This window comes from Ictalurus punctatus, chromosome 22 (assembly GCF_001660625.3).
Source record: "Ictalurus punctatus breed USDA103 chromosome 22, Coco_2.0, whole genome shotgun sequence".
NCBI classification, from domain to species: Eukaryota; Metazoa; Chordata; class Actinopteri; order Siluriformes; family Ictaluridae; genus Ictalurus; species Ictalurus punctatus.
This window is the reverse complement of record NC_030437.2, coordinates 5,108,140-5,133,972: the sequence shown is the minus strand read 5'-3', so window position 1 is coordinate 5,133,972 and position 25,833 is coordinate 5,108,140. Positions and strand designations below refer to the sequence as shown.

At 40.0% G+C, this 25,833-nt stretch overlaps 1 protein-coding gene across 4 annotated transcripts; it reads right to left on the bottom strand.

Annotated features, from left to right (window-relative positions):
* Window positions 1-1,221: 1,221 nt before the first annotated feature.
* Window positions 1,222-20,076, bottom strand: LOC108255707 (group 3 secretory phospholipase A2). Of its 4 annotated transcripts, none has more exons than XM_017451856.3 (7): window positions 19,397-20,076; window positions 19,056-19,188; window positions 17,457-17,591; window positions 15,945-16,825; window positions 14,966-15,086; window positions 14,696-14,815; window positions 1,222-1,985 (listed from the first exon to the last, which is right to left on the bottom strand). In XM_017451856.3, exons 1-7 carry the CDS (start codon window positions 19,905-19,907, stop codon window positions 1,805-1,807), a joined length of 2,082 nt encoding a protein of 693 aa, XP_017307345.2. In that variant the 5' UTR covers window positions 19,908-20,076; the 3' UTR covers window positions 1,222-1,804. The 4 variants fall into 4 exon arrangements, with proteins under 4 accessions (XP_017307345.2, XP_017307349.2, XP_017307347.2 ...); XM_017451858.3 differs by lacking the exon at window positions 1,222-1,985 and adding an exon at window positions 9,707-10,167; XM_017451860.3 differs by lacking the exons at window positions 14,966-15,086; window positions 15,945-16,825.
* Between the last annotated feature and the right edge of the window lie 5,757 nt (window positions 20,077-25,833).

The window sequence follows — 25,833 nt, the reverse complement described above, 5'->3', positions numbered from 1 at the left end:
ATTAATTGTTTAAATAATCAATCTAACAGGGCACTCCTGGGCCACAAAAAAACACATATTAGTCATATTCCAATATTTTTAATCACTTGAAAAATACATGGGTTCAAACAAAAGCTGCCATTTTATTTAACACATCTAGATATGAATATCAGGAAATGAAAGCTGAAACCCAAATGTCTTGTGTATAGTAAAAAAAAAAGTATTGGGCTTGCCATTTCAATACTTTAAGAGGGGACGGTAAATCCTATCTAAAACCTGTAGAATGACCTGTAGAATGACTTGAACAGCACTGTGTACAAGAGGTCCCCTCACAATTTGATATATCTGGAACATTTTTTCAAGGAACAATGGAATAATCTTGGTCAACTCAACCAAAAAACTGAGTGCTGTATTACAAGCAAAAGGTGCTTTAACAGAGTATTAGTTAAGGGGTGTGCACACTTAAGCGACCAGGTTATTGTAAGTTTTTTCTTTTTTTCCCCAAACAGAAAAACACATTTCTGTTTGTTTTTCAGTTGAATTGTGATGGTTGCTATGTCACATAAAAAGGTGGAAAAAGATCTGACATGCTTTATTTCGGTTTCATTACAAAAACCTGCACTTTTAACAGGTCTATGTAGACTTTTTATATCCACTGTATTTAATTTGAACAAAAGGTTTTGCATTGCATCATAAAACATCAAACTTTATTTAGCATCAAAGTTTCAGTTTATTACAAATGTCAATCATTCTACATATTGGACATAATATTATTTTAAAGCATATACAGCGCCCTCCACTAATATTGGCACCCTTGGAAAATATGAGCAAAGAAGGCTGTGAAAAATTGTCTTAATTGTTTAACCATTTGATCTTTTGTTTAAAAAAAACACAAAAATATTCTGCTCTCTTGGATATCAAACAATTGAGACGATATAGACACACGTCCAATTCCAGGCTGATTCATAACATTTCCAGTTGACTGGAACTTCTTAATTATTGCCCTGATGGAGGAAATGGGCGTTTTCAATGCTTGTGCTATTTTCTTATAGACACTTCCCATTTTGTGAAGCTCAACAACCTTTTGCTGCACATCACAGCTATACTCTTTGGTCTAGCTCATTGTTATGAAAGACTAATGGAATTTGGTCTGTGTGTTATCTCATATTTATAAGACTGAAACAGGAAGTTATGGTTGAACAATTTCCTGTTCCTAGTCACCCAGGTGTGCTAAAAGGAATGTAAAATATCAATGGGAATATACTTCAAATATATTTTTCTCATATGAATTCATAGGTGTGCCAATAATTGTTGCACACCTATATTTAACAAAGATATTTTTTTATAAACCAATTGTTTGATCTCCATGAGAGCAGAGTATTTGTGAATTTTATTTTGACAAAAGATCAAAAGGTTAAGCAATAAAGACAATTTTTCACAGCCTTCTTTGCTCATATTTACCAAGTGTGCAAATATTAGTAGAGGGCACTGTATGTGATTAAAACAAAACAAAAAACAAAAAATTATATTTGCTCAGTTAACTAAGCATAGCCAAGCATCAGCCAATAAATTTTCTTTTAGGAAAGAGGCAAATAACTTACAGCATTTTTACAGTATTCTTAGTATTCTGTATTCTTATGTGTAAATTTCTTTTTAAATTAATATTATATTCAACCCAGGCTATTAAGCATGGGTTCCTCTGATGAATCTAAATGCAAATGCAATATATCTGTTGAATATAAAAAGAAATTGAATATAATATGAATTTTAAAAAGAAATTTAAGCATGAAAATATTTCCACTCATTATTTTCCAGTCAGCACTAGTCAAGCACTATGCTTTACATGTTTCTGGCTTCTAGGACGTAAAATCCTAAGACAACGTTTATATAGTTGATTGGGGACTCTTTCACTTGTAGAAATTTTTCTATTTTTTATTGTAGCCTGACCTTCCAGTTTGATCAGTGACGACTCTAATGCTGTGGCCTTGCAAAGGATGGCAGAACATCTATAAACATAAAAAAAAAAAAAATTGTCACAAAGTAAAAGTTAAAAGGAAATTTGTTAATAAATGGTCTTGTTCATTAAACCGTTTTCAGCCAGGGACCCCTTTAATTGTAATGAAAATTCCAAAGGCCCCCTCAGTACAGATTTGTTATCGACAAAATTTAACTATTTTAGTATTAGGCATGTTATTTGAATGTGTACAATAACAAAATGTCTTGCCTAAAACAGAATCTGTAAGGAGCTCCAACTAACAGGCTGCACCCAAGACTAAAAACATGGCCATTTAAAACTCCAGTTCCCAACCCACATCACAGTCTACAATACTCACTGGCCAACGGTCGTTTGTTCTCAAGGAACCCAGCCTGTCACATCTTATGTATGCTTAATTGAATGCCTTCAATAAGTGTTTGATCACTCCCCAGAAGAAATTATACTCCACATAACAGAAAATGAGCGATCACCCATAGTTTTATGATGAGTCCTTGGAACCCTCAACTGTAGACTTTGTGATGATCTTAAAGGAGACCTATTTCAAACCTTTTAACAAAATGTAATATAAGTCTCATGTGTCCCCAGAATGTGTCTGTGAAGTTTCAGCTCAAAATACCAAACAGATTATTTATTATATGGCCCATTTTTGGGTGGAAGCTAGGCTGCGATAGTTGGTGTTCCCGGTGTTACATGGTGTTCCGCTGTATACCAATTAATCACTTACCCACCGTGGCACCGCCCCCACTGTTGTTTTGCTTATTTATAATAATAAAAATCATTTAGTTCAGTTAGGGAATGGACGCTACAATTAAAAAGTAGTCCTCTACAATTTTCATCACCTCAGTCAACCAAACAAGTGTGTAAATACTGCAAAGAAGTCATTATGATGATGAGAGTAACTCTGATACATCATCTGCTTCTCTCAAACCGCCATCTTTTATTGAACCCACGAAATGACCTGCACCTGCGACCTGCTCGTGTAGAGACAGCGGTAAATTAATAATAATGTTAACACTACAAGGTGGGTTTTAATTAAAACTTCTTTATTAAATAATTCCTCACCAATCATAATCAACAGTACCAACTGTTCAGTTTGTAAATATACAGTACACTGACGCTCTCTAATAGACAGCGCATTCACTTTATTTAAACTCAGGGTTGCCAGATATCACTAGAAAAGTCAACTCCAGTTTCCATGTTTTGATTTATTTCCGAAAATAACTCAATATTATCAGCAGACATGGCAACACGGTACTGGGGAACCGATCTAAAAGGAACAACTGATAAACAAACAAACAAAAAATAATAAAATGTAAAGACAGAAAATGTGCTTAGTTATAAATAAATCATTTAATATAAAAAATAGATATTATAATAACTTAATAAAATATAAATGAGAAATGAAATTATGTTTAATTACAATGGGTTGCACTTAATATCAATTGGACATTAAGCTTAGTTCGCTATCCCCTTAGAAGGCTATTAGCCTTTTTCCTAATATGGATCATTTTTGTGTTAGTCTACTTTTAATTAGGACTCTATATTGTTTAAGATATTTAAAGATAAATATTTTATGCTTGTTTATTTATCAATTAACCAACAGTATCTCAATGCTATTATTTTAACTCAATTAACAGTGACCATGAGCAGAGAGCTTACATTTAACTGTTTATGACCTCCTGATTTAAAGTTTAAACAAAAAGATTGGTATCTGGATCGTATCGTCTGTAAAAATCCTGATCGGTGCATCCCTAATGAACACCGTTACACTAAAGCGCTTTGCATCTGACGGATAAATGAACCCAATCTCATCCTATATGAGATTATTCAGATATATAAACAATATACACCGAGCGGTTCGAGAACTGACTCCAGCCCAGGACCATGATAGTGGAAAATGTCTAATAGTGTAGCTTTAAATATATTTAAGAGGAGCAGACTTCAGACACTGAACATTGAGGTTTATTGTATTTGTTTACAAGGTGGAACAGGTTAACGGTTGTTGTTGGTTTTTTTTGCATACAGCCTGTAAAATTAACTGAAAATATTACATTTAGTTTATCAGAAGGTAAATTAATGTGTCATGGCTCACACCATGTTCCTAAATTCTGTCATAATTGACAAGCTCAAGTTTTCTCATGCCTACTTGTGTGTTATATTGTGGCACATTAACGTTACCATCTCTAAAAAGCAAAAAAAAACCAAACTAAACTTTAACCGTGCTCCTAAATTTTTGACTGTGCTCCTAAATATTTGTAATTAGGAGCACAAGTGCTCCTAAAAGAAATTGTTACTGTAGAGCCCTGTGTTTAATATAAGCAAGTTTGTCATTGTACTGTTTTGGTAAATGGTAAATGGTCTGCACTTATATAGTGCTTTTATCCAAAGTGCTTTACACTGTGTCTCATTCACCCATTCACACACACATTCATACACCAATGGTAGCAGAGCTGTCATGCAAGGCGCTAACTTGCCATCAGGAGCAACTTGGGGTTCAGTGTCTTGCCCAAGGACACTTCAGTATGTGGAGTCATGTGGGCCAGGAATCGAACCGCCAACCCTACAATTAGTGGACAACCACAGCCACCGTTTTGTTGTTGTGTTTTTCATTGAGAATAACAATGAACCCACCAATCAAGCAGTTGTTGCCCCCGAATTAATTCGAAAGCAAAAGTAAAATGTGCACGGCTGCACAGGCATTCATAAGCGATTTAAAAATTAAGGGGAAAAGAAGGAAATGTACCCCCCACCCCGGGTATACCGGTATTACCAGTGTTGTAACACGTCGATTAACATGTAGGAAAATTTCATCACCGTCACATCCTTAGTGGAAGCAACAATATGCTGTTTTCATGTGTGTCTCTTTAAATGCAAATGAGCTGCTGCTCCCCACCCCCTTTCTGGAAGAGAACAGTTGTGCTTCTTATACTAAGGCAACAATATTAGCCATGGAATCTGCTAACAAGCTCATTCACAAAGCAGTCTGGTGTAAAATGATTTGCACAAAACTTACACAATTTTCAAAAAGACAATCACCTTACTGTATTGTGCATAATAAAGGTGCGGTTATGAATGATACAGACAGTAAGCGTTGTACGGTTAATAATAAAATGATAAAGTAGCTCTGGTCTCCGTGAATAAAATAGGAGACAATTGTAACTTTAGCTGCATTAGCTGTGGAATCTGCTAACAAGCACCTTCGGAAAGGCGATTTGCAAACATTCACAACATATAAAGTGCATACTTATGTCTTCTGGATATGAAGCTGGATCATGAACAGTTGGTACTGATCCATTCTTGAGAATCAACTTTTCAGCAAATCATGCTTTTTATTGACCCTGTATGGCTGGTACCAAGATGTCTGAACCTAGAGAGAACTACTCTGAGGACAAAGGACTCCTACAAGAACGAACACTTGATCTCTCTCTCACAGAATTGAGACATCATGCTGAGTGGAGACTGAAAGATCCTCACTACATTGTTTCCATATTTCTCTCTCCCACACTCTTCTCTTTTTCTGTATTGAGATCACCTTAAACACACCCAAGGTCTATATGCATTACATAACATGTTTTAATGTAAATAAAATGTTGACTATACATGTTTGCTATCATACAAAAGGTCTCAGTGCATCTGGAAAATATGGTCTCATTCCCTCAACAGAAGTTCAAATAAAAATATTGCATACCATTAAAGGTATACCCTCCAAGGGTCCCTCACTCAACTTACCTCCTGTATGTAAATAAGGTACATACTTCCACAGACATCAAATTATAATCACAAACAACACCATTGTGACCCATAGAGCATCTGGGTATTTAGGGGAGAACTGGACAAAGATTCAGGGAATCTGTAGACAGATCTCCCACACGATTGCCGTTTGTAGTTTTTCTCTACCAGGTATGTAACTTTTGACCTTCTTATGTTCTATTATTATGTTTTGAATTTGATTGGTAATGTAATACTGAATGTAATTCTTTCCTCTTATTAGTAGTAGTAGTATTGGATTTGGATGTGTTCATACCTGGTTAAATAAATTATTAGAATTGATTATATTCTGACTTATTCTGAAATTATTGTCTCTAGTAGATTACGTTAAGTCCTTGTTACCGCAAATCTGTGACCAGGTAAGTACAGGCTAAAATCCAGGTTTAGTTGGCACATTGGGGCATGCCAACTGAGATTTTAGAGTCCAGGCTAACATTAAGTTAAGTGAACTTGGTGTGCACAGGCTCGATAGGAAATCTCCGTTCAGGACAACAAGTTGATTGACCAAGTCTAAACCTGTGGTTATTGTAATATTTTTCTAGTTATGTGTACATAGGAAACTATTGCATGATTATATAAAGCTAATTTTAACTCAGATATTATTGGTCTATCTCTGTAAATTTTAGTGGAAATAACTTTACTATAATTAAGTGTTACTATCTAAACAAAGTACTTTTAGAAAAGGGCAAGCATGGGCGGCCATCTTAATAGTATTAGTCAATTACCTCTGGCTAATGACCAAGACTGGCAAGTTTGTGACCGTGAGATCCGTGTATATGCCAGGGCGAGACTCTGAGCGACATGGAATCCGAATGAACGTGCACAATTTAAAGTATAGAATAAACTAGAATTAATCAAATGTAAAAGATCAAAAGCATTTACAGATCTGTGATCTACAAATAACTAGGAAACAAATAAACATTGAGGGTTTTACAATTGGAGTCATATTTAATTTAAGAGAGAGTCAAAATTGAAATGACATTCCAATTGAAATGTAATTATCTAAATGTTTTCACATCACTTTAAAAAGACAGAAACACGCAGGAATCCTTCTACCACGTTATTGGATACCATTGTTGGACCAGTGAGTGGAACATTACACACACTGTAGACACACATTTAAGTTCAAACATCTTGCAAAAGTGAATTTTGCATAACAGGTCTCCTTTAAAGACCTTGGAGTCTGATATTGCTGGAGAAAATCAGAGATATAAAGTGGTGCAAGCTCATGGAGACCCTTATATACAAACAATAAGACCTTAAACTGAATCCTATAGGAAACAGGTAATCAATGCAAAGAAGACAGGACCGGTGAAACACTGTCATATTTCTTAGTTCCAGTCAAGAAACTCGCAGCTGCATTTTGCATGTATGAATGTCTGAAGACGAGACAGTGATCCTTGAGATACACCTAAATACAGTGCATTAATCTAGTCTAGAGGAGATAAAGGCATGGATTACAATCTCTAAATTGTTAAAAGACAAAACATTTTTAAAAGTTTTAATTTCGCTATTAAGCGAAGTTGGAAAAAGCCTCCTGTAACCACAGCCTTTATTTGTATTTCAAATTTTAAGTAAGAATCAAAGATAAGGTTCCCAAGGACTCGAAGGTTTTGTGCCTCTGTATGAAGATTAGAGGCCAAAGGCCCCAAATGTTTATTTAAATTATTAAAAGGATCAACTTGGCCAAAAAATAAAACCTCTGCCTTAGAATCATTGACCTGAAGGAAATTAGCCGGCATCCATCTTTTAATATCTTTAAGATAGGCCAGCAAAAAGTCTAGTGCAGAATTATCAGTGGATTTTAAAGGAAGATAGCACTGAATATCATCTGCATAACAATGATTATAAATTTTGTGATTTTGAAAACTAGACTATAAAGATAACAGATAATAACAAAAACAAAATATACCCCAAAATTGGGCCTTGAGGTACTCCACAGGTAATGGAAACAGAGGCAGAAGAATTATTCCCAATCTCAACAGAGAATGTTCTCCCCTTAAGATAAGATGAGAATGACTCGAGGGCAGTGTTTTGAAGCCCCCCAATTTCTTTAGTGTCAAAGGCTGCACTGAAATCCAGGAGAACTAGAATGGCACTTTTCCCAAAATCGACTGCCAGCAACAGATAATTTGACACCTTGATAAGAGCAAAATCTATGCTATGTTTGACTCTAAAACCTGATTGATATTTATCTAAAATACAGTTTCTCCGTAAGAATCCTGAAAGTTGATCGAAAGCAACCTTTTTCAAGACTTTAGATAAAAACGACAGTTTAGAGATTTTAGTCTGAGGAATCAAGACTCGACTTTTTAAGCAGTGATTGGATTACAGCAACTTTAGAACCAGATGGAACTACACCATTTATAAGACTGCTATTTATTATTTATAAGATGCTAGGTCCCAAAATATCTAAAACCTCTCTAAAATGCAACAAGGAACAACATCTAGTGAGCAGCCAGCAGGCTTCATGTGCCGAATCATATCTACCAGCTGAGAAAGAGATACAGATTCAAATGTATATAAGTGAACCAAACATGATAAAGGAATTGAAGGATCTAAATCAGGAGTAGAAATGCCTGGTTTAATAGCATCGATCTTAGAAATTAAAAACTGCAGAAAATTTCACTAATTATAACTCCCGAAGTGACATCAGGAAATGTGGTAGCTGTAAGTATACTACATTAATTGTACTAAATAAAACTTTAGGGTTATTGGAATTTCTTGAAATCAAATCAGAGAAATAAAAACTCATGTTTAGATGCCTTAACAGATTGTTGATACTGAATCATTCAAACTCTCAACATTTCCTACGACACTTGAAGCCTAACTTTTTTCCACTTTCTTTCTGCTTTCCTCCATTTCTGTCTGAGTGCTTGAGAGTGTTCATTTAACCAGGGCTGTACTCTGGGTTTAAGAGTACAACCTTTATAAGGAACGACAGCATCCAGTGTCTCAATACATATAGAACTGAAAGAACTCTGAAAGAACCAACTCTTCTATGCCAAGGCCTGGAGATGGAGACTTGATGTTGCAGAGGAAAAGACAAGAGCCATAAGCTGTTGAAAAATTGCTAGCTGTGGTAGAATTGATAGAACAACATGGCGACTTGATTGCTTATGTTTAGATACAATAAAAGAAACAGTGATATTTAAGATAACAGGCTTGTGGTCAGAAAGACAGATGTCATCAATAACCACATTAGAAGCTGGAAAGCCTAATGACAAAATCAGATCCAATGTGTGACTTTGCCTATGAGTGGAACGTAAAAGGGTAAAATTAAACGAATCAATGGTATATAAAAATTCTTTCACCATTCTTTAATCTTTAAAATGACCAATAATTAAGAGACAATCACAATGAGGTATTATAGGAGATATAAATCCTGAAAATTCAGCAATAAAAATCCTTACGTATACTTAGGGGTTTATATATGAGAGAACAAAGAACATGATTATACTGATCCAATTTAAACAGCTGAAAATGTAGATAAAATCATAAATCGATAGTCACCAGGGGATGCTTCAGCTAAAGGACTCAGCTCCCCAACATGTAACCAAGTCTCAGTCATAAAGAGAAGGTCCAATTTATGAGCTGAAATAACATCACTGATTGGGAAAGTCTTGGTTAAGAGAGATTTTACATTTATCAAAGCCAACTTCAAAGTGGTTTGCATGTTCTCCCCGTGCACGTTCGCCTCACACCTCCAGGGTTGGGGGTTCAATCCCCTGTGTGTGTGGAGTTTGCATGTTCTCCCCGTGCTGCGGGGGTTTCCTCCGGGTACTCCAGTTTCCTCCCCCCCAGTCCAAAGACATGCATGGTAGGCTGATTGGCATGTCCAAAGTGTCTGTAGTGTGTGAATGTGTATGTGAGTGTGCCCTGTGATGGATTGGCACCCTGTCCAGGGTGTACCCTGCCTTGTGCCCGATGCTCCCTGGGATAGGCTTCCCCGTGTCCCCAGGTTCCCCGTGACCCTGAAGGAAGGATAAGAGGTATAGAAGATGGATGGATGGATGGATCTTCAAAGTGGTAGAATCCTTCAATGGAAAACTGTGTGGTTGAGATGTCATTAGCAGAAAATAACCCAGAGAATGGTGATTTGCAAGATTCACCCTTCTCCTACGAGTATAAAATCTTTTTGATTCCAACTTTGATGTCAATTCTGAATGTGCTGAAAAAACAGGATCAAGACAAACATTCATAGCAGTCGAACCTCAAACATTAAGATCATAGACTAAGAGCGAGGTAATTCCTTGTGCAGACAAACAAAAAAACAAAGTGACTAAAATTAATACATAAAACATAAATACCATCTTGGATCTTCATATTAATGGAGCTTTCTTGCTAAGACAACCAGGGCACACTAGATTCGTTCATCACCATCCATCTCAGCCAGCCTCTAAAATGGCGAGACAGATCACCTGCTGAAGAAAAGCATATAACCCATGCAAATCAGTCAAACTGAGCTCTGTACTTTTGAACAGCACTGGCGCTAAAGAGGATTTTGCTTTTACTGAGGCAGCTCCAAGCACAAGGTCGTTCAATGCTCTGAATGTCCTTCACCACTGACCATGCAACCACCTTGAGGGCCAATTGGAGGTGGTGCCGTCACACACCATACCAGACCCATTTAACTCCAAGTCAGTGCCTTCTACCAAGAACATACTGCATATCCCTCATCACCACTATCATCAAGTTTCTCATCATTCTCAGTTTTCCCTGATTGCATGTTCACAACTCACTGTCATGTTGAATGCCTCAGAACCCCACAGCTTTTGGCCCCATCCACTTCCATCAAGAGTCCCCAAACATCCACTTAGGCAGAGATTCCCATCGGTTACCATGAGTTCCAGGATGTGTTTAGTAACAAAAGCTGCTTACACCCTCATCATGCTTATGACAGTGCCATTGCTCATGGCAGGCACCACACAACCACATTTATCCACTAATACCCATTGAGAATCAGGAATGGAATTGGAGAAGTAAATGAGCGGTGCTTAAACAGAGCTATATTTGACCCTCCAATGGCAAGATTATTTTTTGTGGAAAAGAAAGGGGGTGGATTGACTATCAGCCATGCATTGTCTATCTGGGATTAAATGAAGTGAAAAACAAAATGAAATAAAGTATTGTTACCCCCTGCCACTGGTTCCATCAGCCCTAGAACAAATCTGGAGAAGCGTGCAAAAATCTGTTGTCATTCCTGTGCCTAAGAACAATAATCCTTCTTGCCTAAATGACTGTCATCTTGTAGTTTAAACATCGCTTGTCATTAAGGTTTTTGAGAGGCTTATCAAAAACTCCATCTGCTCCTCCATCCTCTACTGAGGATGCCATCTTTCATGTTCTTTACACAACCCTCACCCATACGGAGAATAACAAAGGGAACTATGTGAGGCTGGTGTTTATAGAGTGTAGCTCAGTCTTCAACACCATAGTCCCACACAGGGTGGCCTCCAAGCTCAGGGACTTGGACCTTTATGCTCCCCTTTATGACTGGGTCCTGGACTTCCCACAGGCAGACCGCAGGTAGTGAGAGTGGGCCAATTTATCTCCAACACCATCACCCTGATCCACAAAGCCCCAGAAGGTTGTGTCCTGAGCCCCCTGCTCTACTGTCTCTACATACATGACCTCTCACAGCTTCACCTCTACCATCAAGTTTGCTGACGAGACGGTTATAGGCCTCATTTCCAGCAACGACAAGGCCGCCTACCTTGACAAGGTGGAGAAACTCATAGCTTGGTGCCAGGCTAACATTCTCTCCCTCAATGCCAGTAAAACCATGGAGCTTGTTGTGGTCTTCAGGAAGAAGCAGCAACGGAAATACACCCCACTCGAGGCCAGCAGGACCCGCGTGGAGAGAGTAAACAGCTTCAGGTACCTTGGAGTACACATATCTGAGGGCCTGACAAGAACGCATCACATTAACGTTCAGGTGATCAAAGCAAGGCAATGGTTGTACCATCTGAGACTGCTGAGGAAATTCAGGGTCTCCCCAGTGATCCTGAAAACTTTCTATACTGGGGCTATAGAAAGTTTACTGACTCAGTGCATCTCAGTGTGGTATGGAAACTGCTCTATCCAGGAACGCAAAGCCCTGCAGAGAGTGGTGTGCTTAGCTGAGAGCATCTCCTGATCTGCTCTCCCCTCTCTGCACGACATCTACACCAGGCGTTGCAGTACAACAGCTGCTAAAATCATAAATCATCAGGGACCCCAGTACCTGTCTGTTTAGCCTGCTGCAATCAGGCAAGCACTTCTGTATTCTGATGGCCAAAACTGAGAGTCTTAGGAGGAGCTTCTTCCATCAGGCCATCAGACTCCTCAACACAGACATGTCCTTCATAAGGATCCCTTAAGATTCCATAAAGAACTCCATAAAGACTCTACCGTCACTCTGCACTCCATTGACATTCCGTACACTGCACTTTGCATCGTTACGACACATAACATACTGCATATTTTGTACATTCCTTTTTGCACATTCCTGTACATATTTTTTCTTTATTTTTTATTATTTCTTATTATTTCTATTTATTGTTCTTTTTCATTTTAATTTAGTATGTAATTCACAGTCTAAATAGGAGTAGGCAGGTTTTCATTTCACTGAAAGTTATATACTGTATATAATTGTGTATGTGACAAATAAAAATTTTGAATCTTGAAATTGGAGAGAACTTCATCCTGTTGCCTACTTTTTCCAGAAATTGTTGTCAGCTGAAAGACAATATGACATTGGCAGTCAAGACCTACTAGCTGTTAAACTGGCATTAGAGGAATGACACCACCAAACATCCATTTATCATCTATAATATATCAAAACTGCCAAATGTCACAACTCTTGCCAAGCAAAACAGGCTCTGTTCTTCTCCCAGTTCCACTTCACATTCTCCTACAGGCCAGGGTCCAAAAACACCAAAGCAGACTCACTATTTAGTCTATCCTGCACTACCAAAAACAATGAAGAAGCATTCTCCCACTATCTTACTTTGTGGGCATGATTTCCTCAGATATTCAGAGAGATAACCCAATCACAAGATCATCCCATGCCAGAGTCCTGCCCCATGAGAAGGAAGTATGTGCCCACTGCGTGGCGAGACAAACTCATCATCTGGGCTCACACCTCCCCTGGTGCAAGACATCCATGATTCACAAAACCTACCAGCTCATCCATAACAAGTAGTGAAGACCAAGCATGCTTACCAACATCAACAGGTTCTACTCCAACTGCTCCCAGTGTGCCCATGCCACCAAAACCCTACCGGCAGTTAAACTAATGTCGCTACCTGTTCTGCAACAACCATGGTCGCACCTAGCGATTGACAGATCTTCACCAAGAACAGGACATCCATCCATCAAATATTTACAAAAGGACAAGACAAAACCATACCAGGGACCTACAGCAACACTAAATGAGCTGCAGGAATTCCTGACAGGTACTGATTACTCTCTTCATGAGACAACATATCAACAATCTCACATATCTGGGCTATGGGGTAGGGTGGCTAGACAGGAGTCCTTCCTCACAAAAAAAATCCAAGCTCAATTAATCACCCCAAACCACGTGCCAAAATGTGTTGTGGTTCGATTAGACCAATTCCAAATGGTATACTAATTCTAAAAGGTATGTTTGGTGCGAGAAAAAAAAACACCACCAAAAGAACACCATACTCATGGTATAGCATGGTGATGACAGCACCATGCTTTAGGGCTGCTTTTCTTCAGTCAGAACTGGGGCTTTAATCAAGGCAGAGGGAATCATGAATAGCTACAAATACCAGTCGATTTTAGTGCAAAACCTTCAGCTGTCTTCTATTAAGCTGAAGGTGAAAAGGACCTTTCAGCATGACAGTGACCCAAAACATACATCCAAATCAACAAAGGAATGGGTTAACCAAAAGAAAATGTTTTTTAATGACCTAGCCAGAGCCCGGACCTGAATCTAACTAAAAATCAATGGGGTGACCTGAAGCAAGCTGTGCACAGGAGATGCCCTAACAATTTGATGGATCTAGAATGTTTCTGCAAGAAAGAGTGGGAAAATATTGCCAAGTCAAGATCTGCCATGCTGATACACTCATACCCAAAAAGACTGCATAGTGTAATAAAATCAAAAGGTGCTTGAAAAAGTATTATTTTAGGGGTGTGCACATTTAGGCAATTAGGTTATTGCACGTTTTTTATTTTTCCTTTTTTCCCTAAAAAAAGTTTCTGATTGTTTTTCACTTCATTTGAATACTTTGCAATTTCACACTGAATGTGGGAAAAGATCTGACTTGATTTAGCTTAGTTTTGTTCTTCTACTTCACAAAAACCTGCCATTTTAACAGAATTGTGGTGTCTTTTTATATCTACTGTATATACACATCAAACACAACTCCAATGAGATCTATTGTTCATTGTTTTTGTTCCTGATGTGCCATGCCTTAGTCACAGTTTTTTGATACAGTATCCTGGTTATTCTGACTTGGCTATTGGTCCTTCAGTTTTAAGATTCTGGTTTTCCTAGTCTGTTCTATTTGCTGATCACCTGACCTTTGCACATTTTTTGACCACTGTTTTTTGTGGTAAAAAAAAAAAAAAAAAACTGGATTGTGTGGTACATAAATTTGCAACTGCAGCTACTTCTACAGCATGACACAACCTGTTTTTATTATTAAGTGTAATTAGATTTAGGTTGACATTATGTATAGGCCTACTTGTTTTTGAATTTTTGAGGTTTGGATTGAACTCATTCAACTCAAGTGACCAGTCAAACAGACTCAATAATTACAGTAATTGAAATAAAAACTTTGATAATGGCTAGGTTGTGATATGCTGCACCCCTTGGCTATGCTTCACAGACACCTGGGGGTCCCTGGACCCCAGTTTGAGAACCACAGGTCTAAAATGCAAAGACAGTGCAAAATGTTTGAGCACTGGTTAATATGTTATTATTCATTTCCAAACCTTGTATTATTGCTGCATTCCTTGGTATTTGGTATTTCAATGCATGACGTGGACACAAATTTCCATAGAAGTTTCTCCAGTAAAACAATGCTCTCCAGTTGCTTTAAGTGATCAGTCAACCTGTGAGGAAGAAGAAAGTGTGAAAGGGTGGTGATGTGCTGTATAATTAAGCATTTAGAGAAAGTACATCAAGTGCATTATAGCTAAAGCAAATGAGTGTAATGTATGCTTCATTGGTTTTTTTTTTCTGTTGCTGTCACATTTAATGACCTGTGTATGCAATCGCAATGGTAGATTGTAGTTGTCTCTGTATTATGATGTCCATATAACTTCTCCATGGGACGTATTTTGTATTTGCAGTCATCCAAATGTCTGGTTACTTCACATATTGCTAAAGAACAAAACAAGTAAATCCACAACTGTCTCTGTATCTGAAACTGTGACAAATGAGATACAGTTGTACATATGTAGAGAAAAGAACCATTTTAGTGTACAGACAGCTTCAGCCAACTTGTTTCCACTTGTCAACCTGTCAATAATCTAGAAATCTATTTCTTTTTAATTCTTTTATAATTAGAATACATGCAATTTGCTAAAATGATTCCAACAGTGAAGAGGTTTTGAGTTGTTGTTAAGTAAACCAGGATAAGATATGATAAGCAGTTTACTAATCTACTACTAAAATCTGATATTTATTATATATAATATATAAGTGCAAGTTTAAAGTACTTCAATGCTGTAAATACAAATGTTAATTCAATTAATCTACTATATAAGTCTCTCTAAGAACACTATCACTGAACTCTTACCTTACCGGAAAATTGATTAATTCCCAAATGGTTCAACTTGAAGCATTTTGTAAGAGCATATATTTAATTCATAAATCCATTAGCCTGAATAATGACAGTTGAGCGGCACCAACGCTTCACTGGCATCTCAGGAATGTTAAGAGATATATAGACACTGAGACAGATTACAGTACAGACCTGTAGCCTCAGGTCATGGCTGCTGAGGTTTATATTTGCAATAGATGATAATAGCTAAGAATCAGATGCATTTTCCTAATATAGAAACATTGCATTTTCAATAAAAAGTATTCTTCACGTTATAGTAATAAATGCCATTGTGCCTAATATTGTAATAAAACAAATTTTAGTAGCCAGATGATTTTACAAAACCATGATATCACTAATTTATTACTCTTAACTACATAAAAGTATATAAACATGCACATAAGTAAGTGCTTTACCTGTTGGTTTAAAGGTTTTATATGCAGAGTTGGTGTTATTCCAAGTCTTAGCTTGTTTTGTGACTTCAGTTGATTTGTGTTTCATTTCTAATGTGCTTGAGTTTTGTGGGTGACTTCTGCTTGATACTGCATTGGATGTCTTTTTTTTACTTGGAGAATTTGGAGAATTTGTTTGTGGCATGCTTTCAAATAATTTGTTAGTCCTTGGAAATTTGCTAGCCAGAGATAATGTTATGAAGATTGGAGATAGAGTGCTGTGTAAAGATGAATTGTCCTGCTTTCCACTCTTTCCCCTCTGTTGTTTTGGTTGGAAACGATCACCTCTGGGTGGGTCACTGTTCAGCTTGGATTTCAGAGGTTTGTATATTTTGGTGAGCTTGCTTTGTACTCCAGTAATGGGCCATTGAGTAATGTTTTTGCTTTTGTTTGGTGTAATTTTCTTTGATGGAGTAACCATTCGTTTTGAAGATGCTATAGATGTTGTTGTGTGCACATGAGAAGTACTAGCTGCTTCTGGGAATGGAGTGCTTTGATTTGTAATGAGATCAGATTTCTGATGAAACAATGTTGTGTTACACCTCATCATGTAATTTGGCTGTTCTGTGGTAGACGTTGGTGAAATTGTCTTTGGTCTGCCATTAGGCTGCCCGATAATTTCACTCAACAGAAATGTTTTCTCTGCTGCAGAATATCCTGGAACATAATTCTTTCGAGATGTTAATTGCTTTCTTTCTTTAAGTTTCATGTTTTTTTGTTTGGTGGAAGCTGAAGGATTTCCTTCACAAACTGGTGGTTCAGGAATACCAGCATTTGACGTTGTGGCATTATATATTGTTGTATGTTTGAGGATTGCATAAGGGGCAACCTTATCTGATGTGCACCTATAAGAAAAGATTAAAAACCTGAAGCAACACAAGTCAAAAAATCTACATAGTTTTTTTGTTTATTTTTTAATATATATAACAAAAATTATATAATTGACACGGGAAATGGAAGGAAATAAAGAAGAGGTTGTGTTGCCAGAGGGCACAAAGAAGCAAGTCAACACATGCAACTAAATATTTAACTGAAGATCTTTCAATATCAGAGCTTCACTAGTCTTGATTTTATACCTTCCTGAGTCCATAACAACATCTATATATGTTATCTCATTAAGAATTATGCAATATGGAAAACCAAAACTAACAGTGGTAAAATCTATGTCTATGTGATTGTTTGAGTCCTTAGTAAATCTTACCTTAATTTTAAGAAGGAACTTGGGATAATAACTCTTAAAATATCACAGTAAATTGTTTAGATCAATTAAATGAGAAATCAGACATTTCTTACTATAGCACTTTGAAAAAAATCCTCAAGTTTTCTAGTTAAATGGAACCTCAAAGCTGTTTAGTCCAGCCCTGACTACAAATAACAGTTGTTAAAATACGCTAACTAATTCTAAGCAAAGAATGATTTTTAGTTGAATAGTCCTGTTAGCATTTTAATCTACTAATATACTTATTCAACACTCACATTCCAATCCAGTTGATTTTGGTGCACCTTCTCTTCTGGATAAGCTCAAAGCATTGGACCTTAAGGATATTGTAGAATGTATAGCCCACCATATTTGAGACTGTGTCATTAATTTTTAGAAGGCACTGCTTAAACCTAATAAACAGGTAAAGACAAAAAAAAAGATACATTTTGATAGAAACTTCCCGTTTAACTGAAATTACAACCAAAAATGAATTATGTGAACAGGTTGACATGGCATTCTGAAATATGCTGTTAGACCTACATAAAAAAAAACTTCATGGCCATTTGCATGGCCATTGAAAGTACGTATGCAAGATATGTCTGACTTTATATCACTCTTATGTCAATACAGACACCAAGTTCACTAAAATTAAATGGAAAACAATGCTGCACACTTATACAATAAAAATACAGTAAATCTGAAAAAAGCTGCAAGACATTAACTTTATTGTGTATGAAAATATATAACAGTATACCTAAATGCCAACTATCTACTGCCAGAAAAGTATTTCACATAAAATGCAATCAATTAACTGCCATAGATTTCAGGATTAAATTAAAAAAAAAAAAATTTTTAAGAATCATCCATCAAAAGTGAAATGTATTTTATATGACACTGCTGTATGGAAACATTCTTGAACCTTTATTTTTTAAGATTGTACTTTTCAGTTGTTTAAAGCTCTTCGTTTCCTGACCATACTGGGATATGTCAGTGAGTACATTTACATGGACAACAATAATCTGATATTAACCCAATTAAGGCGATACTCTGATTAAGAAACTAGCATGTAAACAGAGATTATTGATTACCTTAATCTGACTAAAGTCATACTTGAAGTAAACACAAATCAAATTAAGACATGTGGAGTAATCCTATTTTAGCGCATTATAGACATGTACACACTTTAATCACACTATTAACGTCATGTGTGAGTTTTCACCGCATTTTGCGACAGGACAAGTACACACACGGCAGTGCTCACCCGTTTGACAGCAAACAAGAGAGCACGGCTGCGTCCCGAACCGTGAACTTACCTGCTATATAGTAGGAGAAATACATGTATGCCAGCTGCTATATAGTAGGTAAGTACGCGGTTTGGGACGCAGCCCACGGCTTCAAGTAGTCGTCTATTTGCACATACAGCACGACAAATAATTAACTGCACTTGAAGCTTTCGTAACATTCAAAATAAAAACACCCAAAACTGTATACGGTACCATAACGAAGACGAACTCTATGTCAATACATGAAATTCCGGAGGGAACGCTGGACGGCGTGGTGTGGTGACGTAATGGCGTGTACCATTAATCGATCTATGTTCTATAAGATGTAAAATGGGAACATGAAAGGAATATTAGCTTTTAGAATATTGTAAAAGTGACTTATGTAACCACCTTAATCAGAATAGTGTCTTATTCAGAATAAGGTCAATAATTAGATTATTGCTCTCCATGTAAACGTAGTCAATGTAAGAACGAGAGTTGCCTAATATACAGGTGACAAGATGATGAATTATGACTCTCGGGAGTCTTCACTGTATAAAGAGGTTTTAGATGGAATTCAAACCCATGACCTCAAAGCAAATCAGCTATTACCTGTGGTCACAGTCGCAGTGTGAAATGGTGAAGAGCGTCGGGTTAAACACGCCGAAGTTCACAGTGAAGGGGCGAATTATGTGGTCGCAGTGATCGTGCTCTCGGCAGCATCTGTCTACACGCTCAAACATACCTATAAGTAATGAATAATATTATTAATAGGCTATAAAACCATGTTACAGCGATTCTTTTAGTTTTCTGTTGTTATAAACTGAATGTATAACTTTATTTGTCTCCGTCTTAAGTTTTGTATTACAGAAGGATACATTTGCGGCAACTTTATTGTTTACTATGAAAGGTAGGCTATGACTGACTTTTCAGGTAAGCTACAGCCTACTCACCTAGCTGCTCGTAGTCACCGGCGCGGCTTCCGCGGCCGCACCACAGCGTCCCGGGTAAGATCCAAGCGCGCTTCTGCCGCATTCGGGTCGCAGAGCCCATCTGATAGCCCGTGTCTAAGTACCTATGCCATTTCAAGTTGGCAAGGGAAATTGGTCGAAATTCACATGGACTACCGGCCTCTAAAAGCAGTGTTACTATATCAAGGCGCAGAGACGAGGTTTTATGTAGATCCCAGATGCCTCGTTCATGGCATACTGACATATAGCTTTGAATCAAAGCTGGCTCAGCGCTTACAGAACACTCTTCAACACGATGCTCTGCTGTCCAAATGGTCCAGTAAAAAAGGACAGACGCTACTGCTGATGGTCTTCGAAGAAAACTACACTGAGTGCGTCCAGGTTCGGACTTAGTGCGAAGACAAAAAAACTCCTGGTTAGTGGTGTCCGGAATTAGAGCTCTGGAAGAGAGCACAATAAAATGTGCCAGATGAAGGCGAATCCCGGTTCTCATGGTCAAGAGATAATTGCGTGACAAAAAATAAAATGACTTAAAAGTTATTATAGGCCTGTACTTATTAGTTACTGCCTCGTAAGTGAACTACGTTTTCTAGATATGGCAGTCTTTGGTAATTGGATCCAGGGGCGGTTCTAGACCATTTTTAAGGGGGCTTCGGTCCCAATGTCTGTCATCTCAGCCTCCCCTAAACCTAAAATCTGTCCAAACTAGGTCTGGGTAAAAAAAAAAAAAAAAAAAAAAATAGATTCTCCGATTTTAATTAATCTTCAATTTTCGCTTCGTTAAGCGATATCGATACACAAAATCCCCGAATCGATTCTTAACGCGCGCTTTATTTGAGATGATGTGAATATTAGCTGTAGTTCGCCTCTCGTCCTGGAGATGTCGCCATCTTTCATGTTTTGAATTTGGAAAATGGTTTTATTTCTTAAACATGTTTCAAGTTGATAATGAATTTCAGTTTCGCACAGTTGCAGTGTTTTTACTGTTTGTTTGTTTTTACATTAGAATGCAGTTTGTGCTTACCTTGTGCATCTTTGGTAAACGGTCTTACAATGTTTGCATAAAAACATTATTCTTACATTGTTAGTGAAATGTTTTTTTAAAACATTACATTAAAAAATACATCATGACTAATGAAATTAGTAAAAAACAAAACAAAAAAACAGATGTAGAGCAGACATGTAGCCGCCTGTATCAAATTTAAGGCCTTGATCTTCATGTACAAGACCTTGTCTGGAACAGCATCCCCCACCTCAACTCCCTCATGCAATCTGCGATCGGTTAACGACCGACGCTTAGTAGTACCTACTCAGTGTGGCTTAAGATCCCTTTCCAGAACCTTCACACTATCTGTCCCTCAGTGGTGGAATAAACTTCCAACCTCAATCGGGACCACAGAATCTGTCACTAGCTTCAAAAAACACCTAAAGACCCACCTCTTCCGTGAACACGTAACCAACCCCAAAAACAAAACAAAACAAACCAACAAAACAAAAAAACCTCTTACTCTGGCACTGACACCTTTACTCTGCACACTTTGCTACTTCTAGAACTCAATTAATAGATATTGTATGGTAGCACTCCTTGTATTGTTCTCTGCTTGATACATCGGTTTGCTTGTATTTTCTCATTTGTAAGTCACTTTGGATAAAAGCGTCTGCTTAATGAATAAATGCAAATGTAAATGTAATGCAACTGATAAATAAACAAGTAATAAACAAAAGCAAATTCAGTTATTTATTATATTGGATAATTATTTGTACTATGTGTAAAAAAGTAAACAAGGCTATAGGAAAATAAAATTAGGGGCTTTCAAAAATTGTTTTAAAAACGTCAGTATAATAACATTTGCAAACACAGTGAAGGAGAAAATACGGGATGCAAAGTGTTATCTTTTTTAAATTTATTTTTTAAATTTTTGGTTATCATCCCCACATCCCTCTTATAATTCATTTCTACAGTTTTGCGTGATCTGGTGGGCGTGGTTTTGGAGCGGGTGTGCGCAGGGGGACGGACCGACTGTTGAGAAACTCACTTGACAGCCTTTCAGGTAAATTGAGTGTCTTTTGTTGGTTGTATGAATAAAATATTTTTTTTATCACAATGCTGATTAGCTTAGATTTGCAGCAGGTGCTTATTTTTATTAGTATCCTCTAGTTCGCTCTTTCAATGTAGCAAAACTGATTTTCATAAGGATTCTTTCTTAGACTTGAGATTCACCTGAAGTAAATCAGCTAGCTAGAATAGCTCGGACTGTCTTGAGCCCCAGTTTTCCCTCCAGTTTTCTGTTTCCTGTGTTGGTCAGTCGGTCACAGTCAAATCCCTATTTGTACTTTTGTCCTGTTAGTCGACCACAGTGATTACAATTTTACATGTAAACATGCTCCATTGTCGCATTTTAAAAATGGATATCAGGAGGATGGATCCTGCAGATCGTCTTAAATTAGCTCTTCATGACAAGTCATATAATGATATATCATATATAATGTATACAATATATACATTATAATATATAGTCATATATTATGATATATGTGTGTATATATATATATATATATATATATATATATATATATATATATATATATATATATATATATATATATATACACACATAACCTCGTTTACTCGTTTCAGGATCCGGAAAGGGCCGGCATACTTGGGTCCCAATTTGCTGCCTGAGAAAGGTGTTTTGAGGTTCCTCGTAGAAAGCCATACCCTGTCCCCAGGCTGATAATCAGGGTGCACTCCGTGATGCCTGTCCGCTTTCCGCTTGGCGATGTGAGAGGTTTGTACCAGTTGTTGATGTGCACGCTCCCAGATCTGCTCGCTGCGGCGAAACCACTCGTCCATGGCTGGGGAGTCAGTGGTGGCGGCATTCCAGGGGAAGAGCGGCGGTTGGTAACCCAAGACGCACTGGAATGGGCTTAGTTGGGTGGCGGAGTGTCGCAACGAGTTCTGGGCATACTCCGCCCACTGGAGGAAGTGACTCCAGTCCTCCAGGCTTGTGGCGCAGAACGTTCGGAGGAATCGAAGGATCTCCTGATTGGGTGTTAACCGGAGGTGAGGTTAACAGTGACCCCCAGTTTCTCCATGAAGCTGGCCCAGACTCGAGACGTGAACTGGCGCCCCCTGTCGCTCACGATCTCCTCTGGGGGGCCGAAGTAGCGGAACACCTGCTGGAACAACAGTCCGGCTGTGGTGAAGGCAGAGGGGAGGGCCGGAAGTGGGATCAGGCGCTGGGACCTAGAAAATCGGTCCACGACCACAAGTGTTGCCTTGTGATTCCGGCAGATCGGTTAGAAAATCCAGGGCTAGGTGGGACCATGGCCGTGCGGGTATGGGAAGTGGCACCAATTTCCCGACAGGTAAAGCACGGGGTGTCTTGGAGCGGGCGCAGGTGGAGCAGGAGGACACGATACGCTGTATCTCCCTGGGCATGGGGGGCCATTGTAAGTGCGGTGGGCACCCGGGTGTCCAGTCGCTCACAGCGTATGAGCCCAGGTGACAAGCTCCAGACGGTGGCGTTCTGGCACAAACTGCTTCCCTAGGGGACAGCCCTCGGGGTTGCATGATCTTGGGAAGCGAGCTAGGGTTCTGTCCAGGGCCCACTCGATGGCGCCCAACACGCAAGAGGGGTTTACTATGTACTTCTCCTGATCTGCCAGGCCTTCGGGAGAGTGGATACGAGACAGTGCATCCGCCATCATATTCTTGGTCCCTGGCCTATATGACAAGGTGAACTGGAACCGGGAGAAGAACAAAGACCAGTGTGCTTGGCGAGGCGTGAGCCGCTTAGCCATCCTCAGGTACTCAAGATTTTTGTGATCGGTATAGATGAGGAATGGATGGTTGGCTCCTTCCAGCCAGTGTCTCCACTCTTCGAGGGCCAATTTGATGGCCAGGAGCTCCCGGTTCCACACATCATAGTTGCGTTCTGCCGGAGACAGTTTTCTCAAGAAGAAGGCCACGGGGTGCAACTTGGGTCTGTCCCCAAACCTCTGAGACAGGACGGCCCCCACTCCCGTCTCAGATGCGTCAACCTCCACGACGAACGGTCCGGGTGACGGAGGATGGGGGCGTTAGTGAACCTCCGTTTCAGCCCGTTCAGGGCCTCCTGGGCCTGAGCGGACCAGACGAGACACCAAGGTTTCCCCTTAAGGAGGGAGGTCAGGGGTTGTGCAATCTTACTTAAGTCGCGGATGAACCGCCCATAGAAGTTTGCAAAGCCCGTTGTGAATCGTTGTGGCTCCTTGACTGTTCGGGGCTTGGGTCACTCCACTACTGCCCTTACCTTGCTTTGGTCCATAGCAACCCCCACTGGACTGATGACATACCCCAGAAACTTGATGGTGCGTCGATGAAATTCGCACTTTTCGGCCTTCACATACAGCTGGTGTTCCATCAGACGTGCCAGCACTTGGCGGACCTGCTTAATGTGCTCTTTCAGGGATGTCGAGTAGATCAATATGTCGTCGATATACAGGACGACGCAGTGCCCCAGTAGATCCCTCAGGGCATCGTTGATCAGGTTTTGGAACACTGAGGGAGTGTTAGCAAGCCCATACGGCATGACCAAATATTTGTAGTGCCTGGAAGTAGTGCTGAAGGCCGTCTTCCACTCGTCGCCCTCCCTGATGCGGATTAGGTTGTACGTACTGCGTAAGTCCAGCTTCGTGAAGAACGACGCAGATCTCAGCTGTTCAAGGGCGGCGGGCACTAGTGGCAGGAGGTAACGGTACTTGGCGGTCACCTGGTTGAGCCCCCTATAATCAATACACAGTCTCAGGCCCCCCCCCTTTCTGGCCCGCTGTTCTGCCTGGGAGAGCGGGTACACTTGACCGCGTGGTGGGCTAGCGCCGGGGAGATGGTCTATGGCACAATCATATGCCTAATGGGGAGGTAGACGGATTGCACGCGCCTTGCTGAATACCGTGCGGAGATCATGATAAGCAAGTGGCATGGTGACTGGGACTGAAGACAGGGGGCTTTCCACTGTAGTGGCAGCTACTGGAGCTGTGGGGCCCGTCAGGCAATGACGTAGGCAGAAAGGAGACCACCTGGTTATCTGTTTGGTGGTCCAGGATATCTGGGGGTCATGCTGTTCGAGCTACGGTAAGCCAAGAATGATGGGGTGATGGGTAGATACCGTGATATATAGCTTTCCTGATGGAGGGCACTGGCTTGCATAGTGATTGGGGCTGTGCGACGGGAGATGACCCCACCTCCCATGGGGGACCCGTCGATAGAATGCACCTCTCGTGGCTGGAGCAGGGCTTGACTGGGGAGGCCGAGGGTGCGCGTTGTCTGCTCATCTTCAAAGTTTTCCGCTGCCCCTGAGTCGATGAGCATTGAAAGCACAAAAGATTTGTCTGACCATTTGAGCAACACAGGAAACACTAGAGAATCAGCTTTAGATAATTGGAACGCACTCACCCGGGGACAACGAGGTTGGTTGATGGGGCCCTCCGCTGTGGGCAGTGGCGAACAAAGTGAGAGCTCTCCCCGCAGTAGAAGCACCATTCCTCTCTGCGTCACTTCTCTCTCTCCTCCTCACGGATCCGTGCCCGGCCGAGCTGCATGGGCTCCGTGGGCGGAAGCGGCTCAGTGGGCGTGGGATTCCACATCGCGGGGCAATTAGTGCAGTGAAGGCGGTCCAGCCTTACCGCTCGGTCGATGAGCTCATCGAGGGTCAGTTGTTCACCCCGGCACGCTAGACCAGCTCGGGGTGCCGGCTCATTCCACCCACTCCGTGCAGCTACGGTGCGGAATTCCAGGGCATAATCCACCACACCGCGAGGACCCTGTGCAATCGCGAGGAGCTCCTGCCCAGTCTCCCAGCCGTCTGGGGAATGATCAAATGCGCATTGGAAGCACGCGAGAAACTCTGTGATCGCTGGTCTGACCGTTCCTCCTCGCGCCCATTCTGCCGTGGTCCACTCCAGGGCGCGACCGGAGAGTAGTTCAATGAAGTGCGTTAACCGGCGCTCCTTCGGCATCTCCGGGTTCGAAGAACAAGGTACACTGCAGCATGAAACTCTTACATCGGTCGGGCTCGCCGGCATAGCACTCTGGTGTCGGCATGGGCGGATAGTGTAGAACCGGCGGGGCGAGTGCTGCGTGCGCAGCTGGAGCTTGTGCGCGGAAAAAAGTGGAACGAAAGCCGACTGCAGCGGGAGCCACGGGTTGCCCCTCGGTGACGCGGAGCTGCTCCAGTTGTTGCATGAGGCAGTCAATCTGTTCGTCCTTCGCGCTTAGCAATAGGTCCTTCTCCCGACACACCTGTACCCAACCCAGGCCGCTCGCTGCTTCCATGATCGGCGAAGTAATCTGTCACGGTACCTGGTTCCAAAACCAATGAAGATACAACGTTCGTAGAGAACGTGGTAACAAGCCAACGTAGAAAAAGCTTTAGCGT

Excerpts from the sequence above, each read along its gene's own strand:
- LOC108255707 (XM_017451856.3), bottom strand. The coding sequence starts at position 19,907 with ATGAGAACCGGGATTCGCCTTCATCTGGCACATTTTATTGTGCTCTCT. Across the intron at positions 19,189-19,396 it reads CGGTGACTACGAGCAGCTAG|GTATGTTTGAGCGTGTAGAC; the intron begins GTGAGTAGGCTG and ends CATTACTTATAG. Across the intron at positions 1,986-14,695 it reads GAATGCAGCAATAATACAAG|ATGTTCTGCCATCCTTTGCA; the intron begins GTTTGGAAATGA and ends TTATGTTTATAG.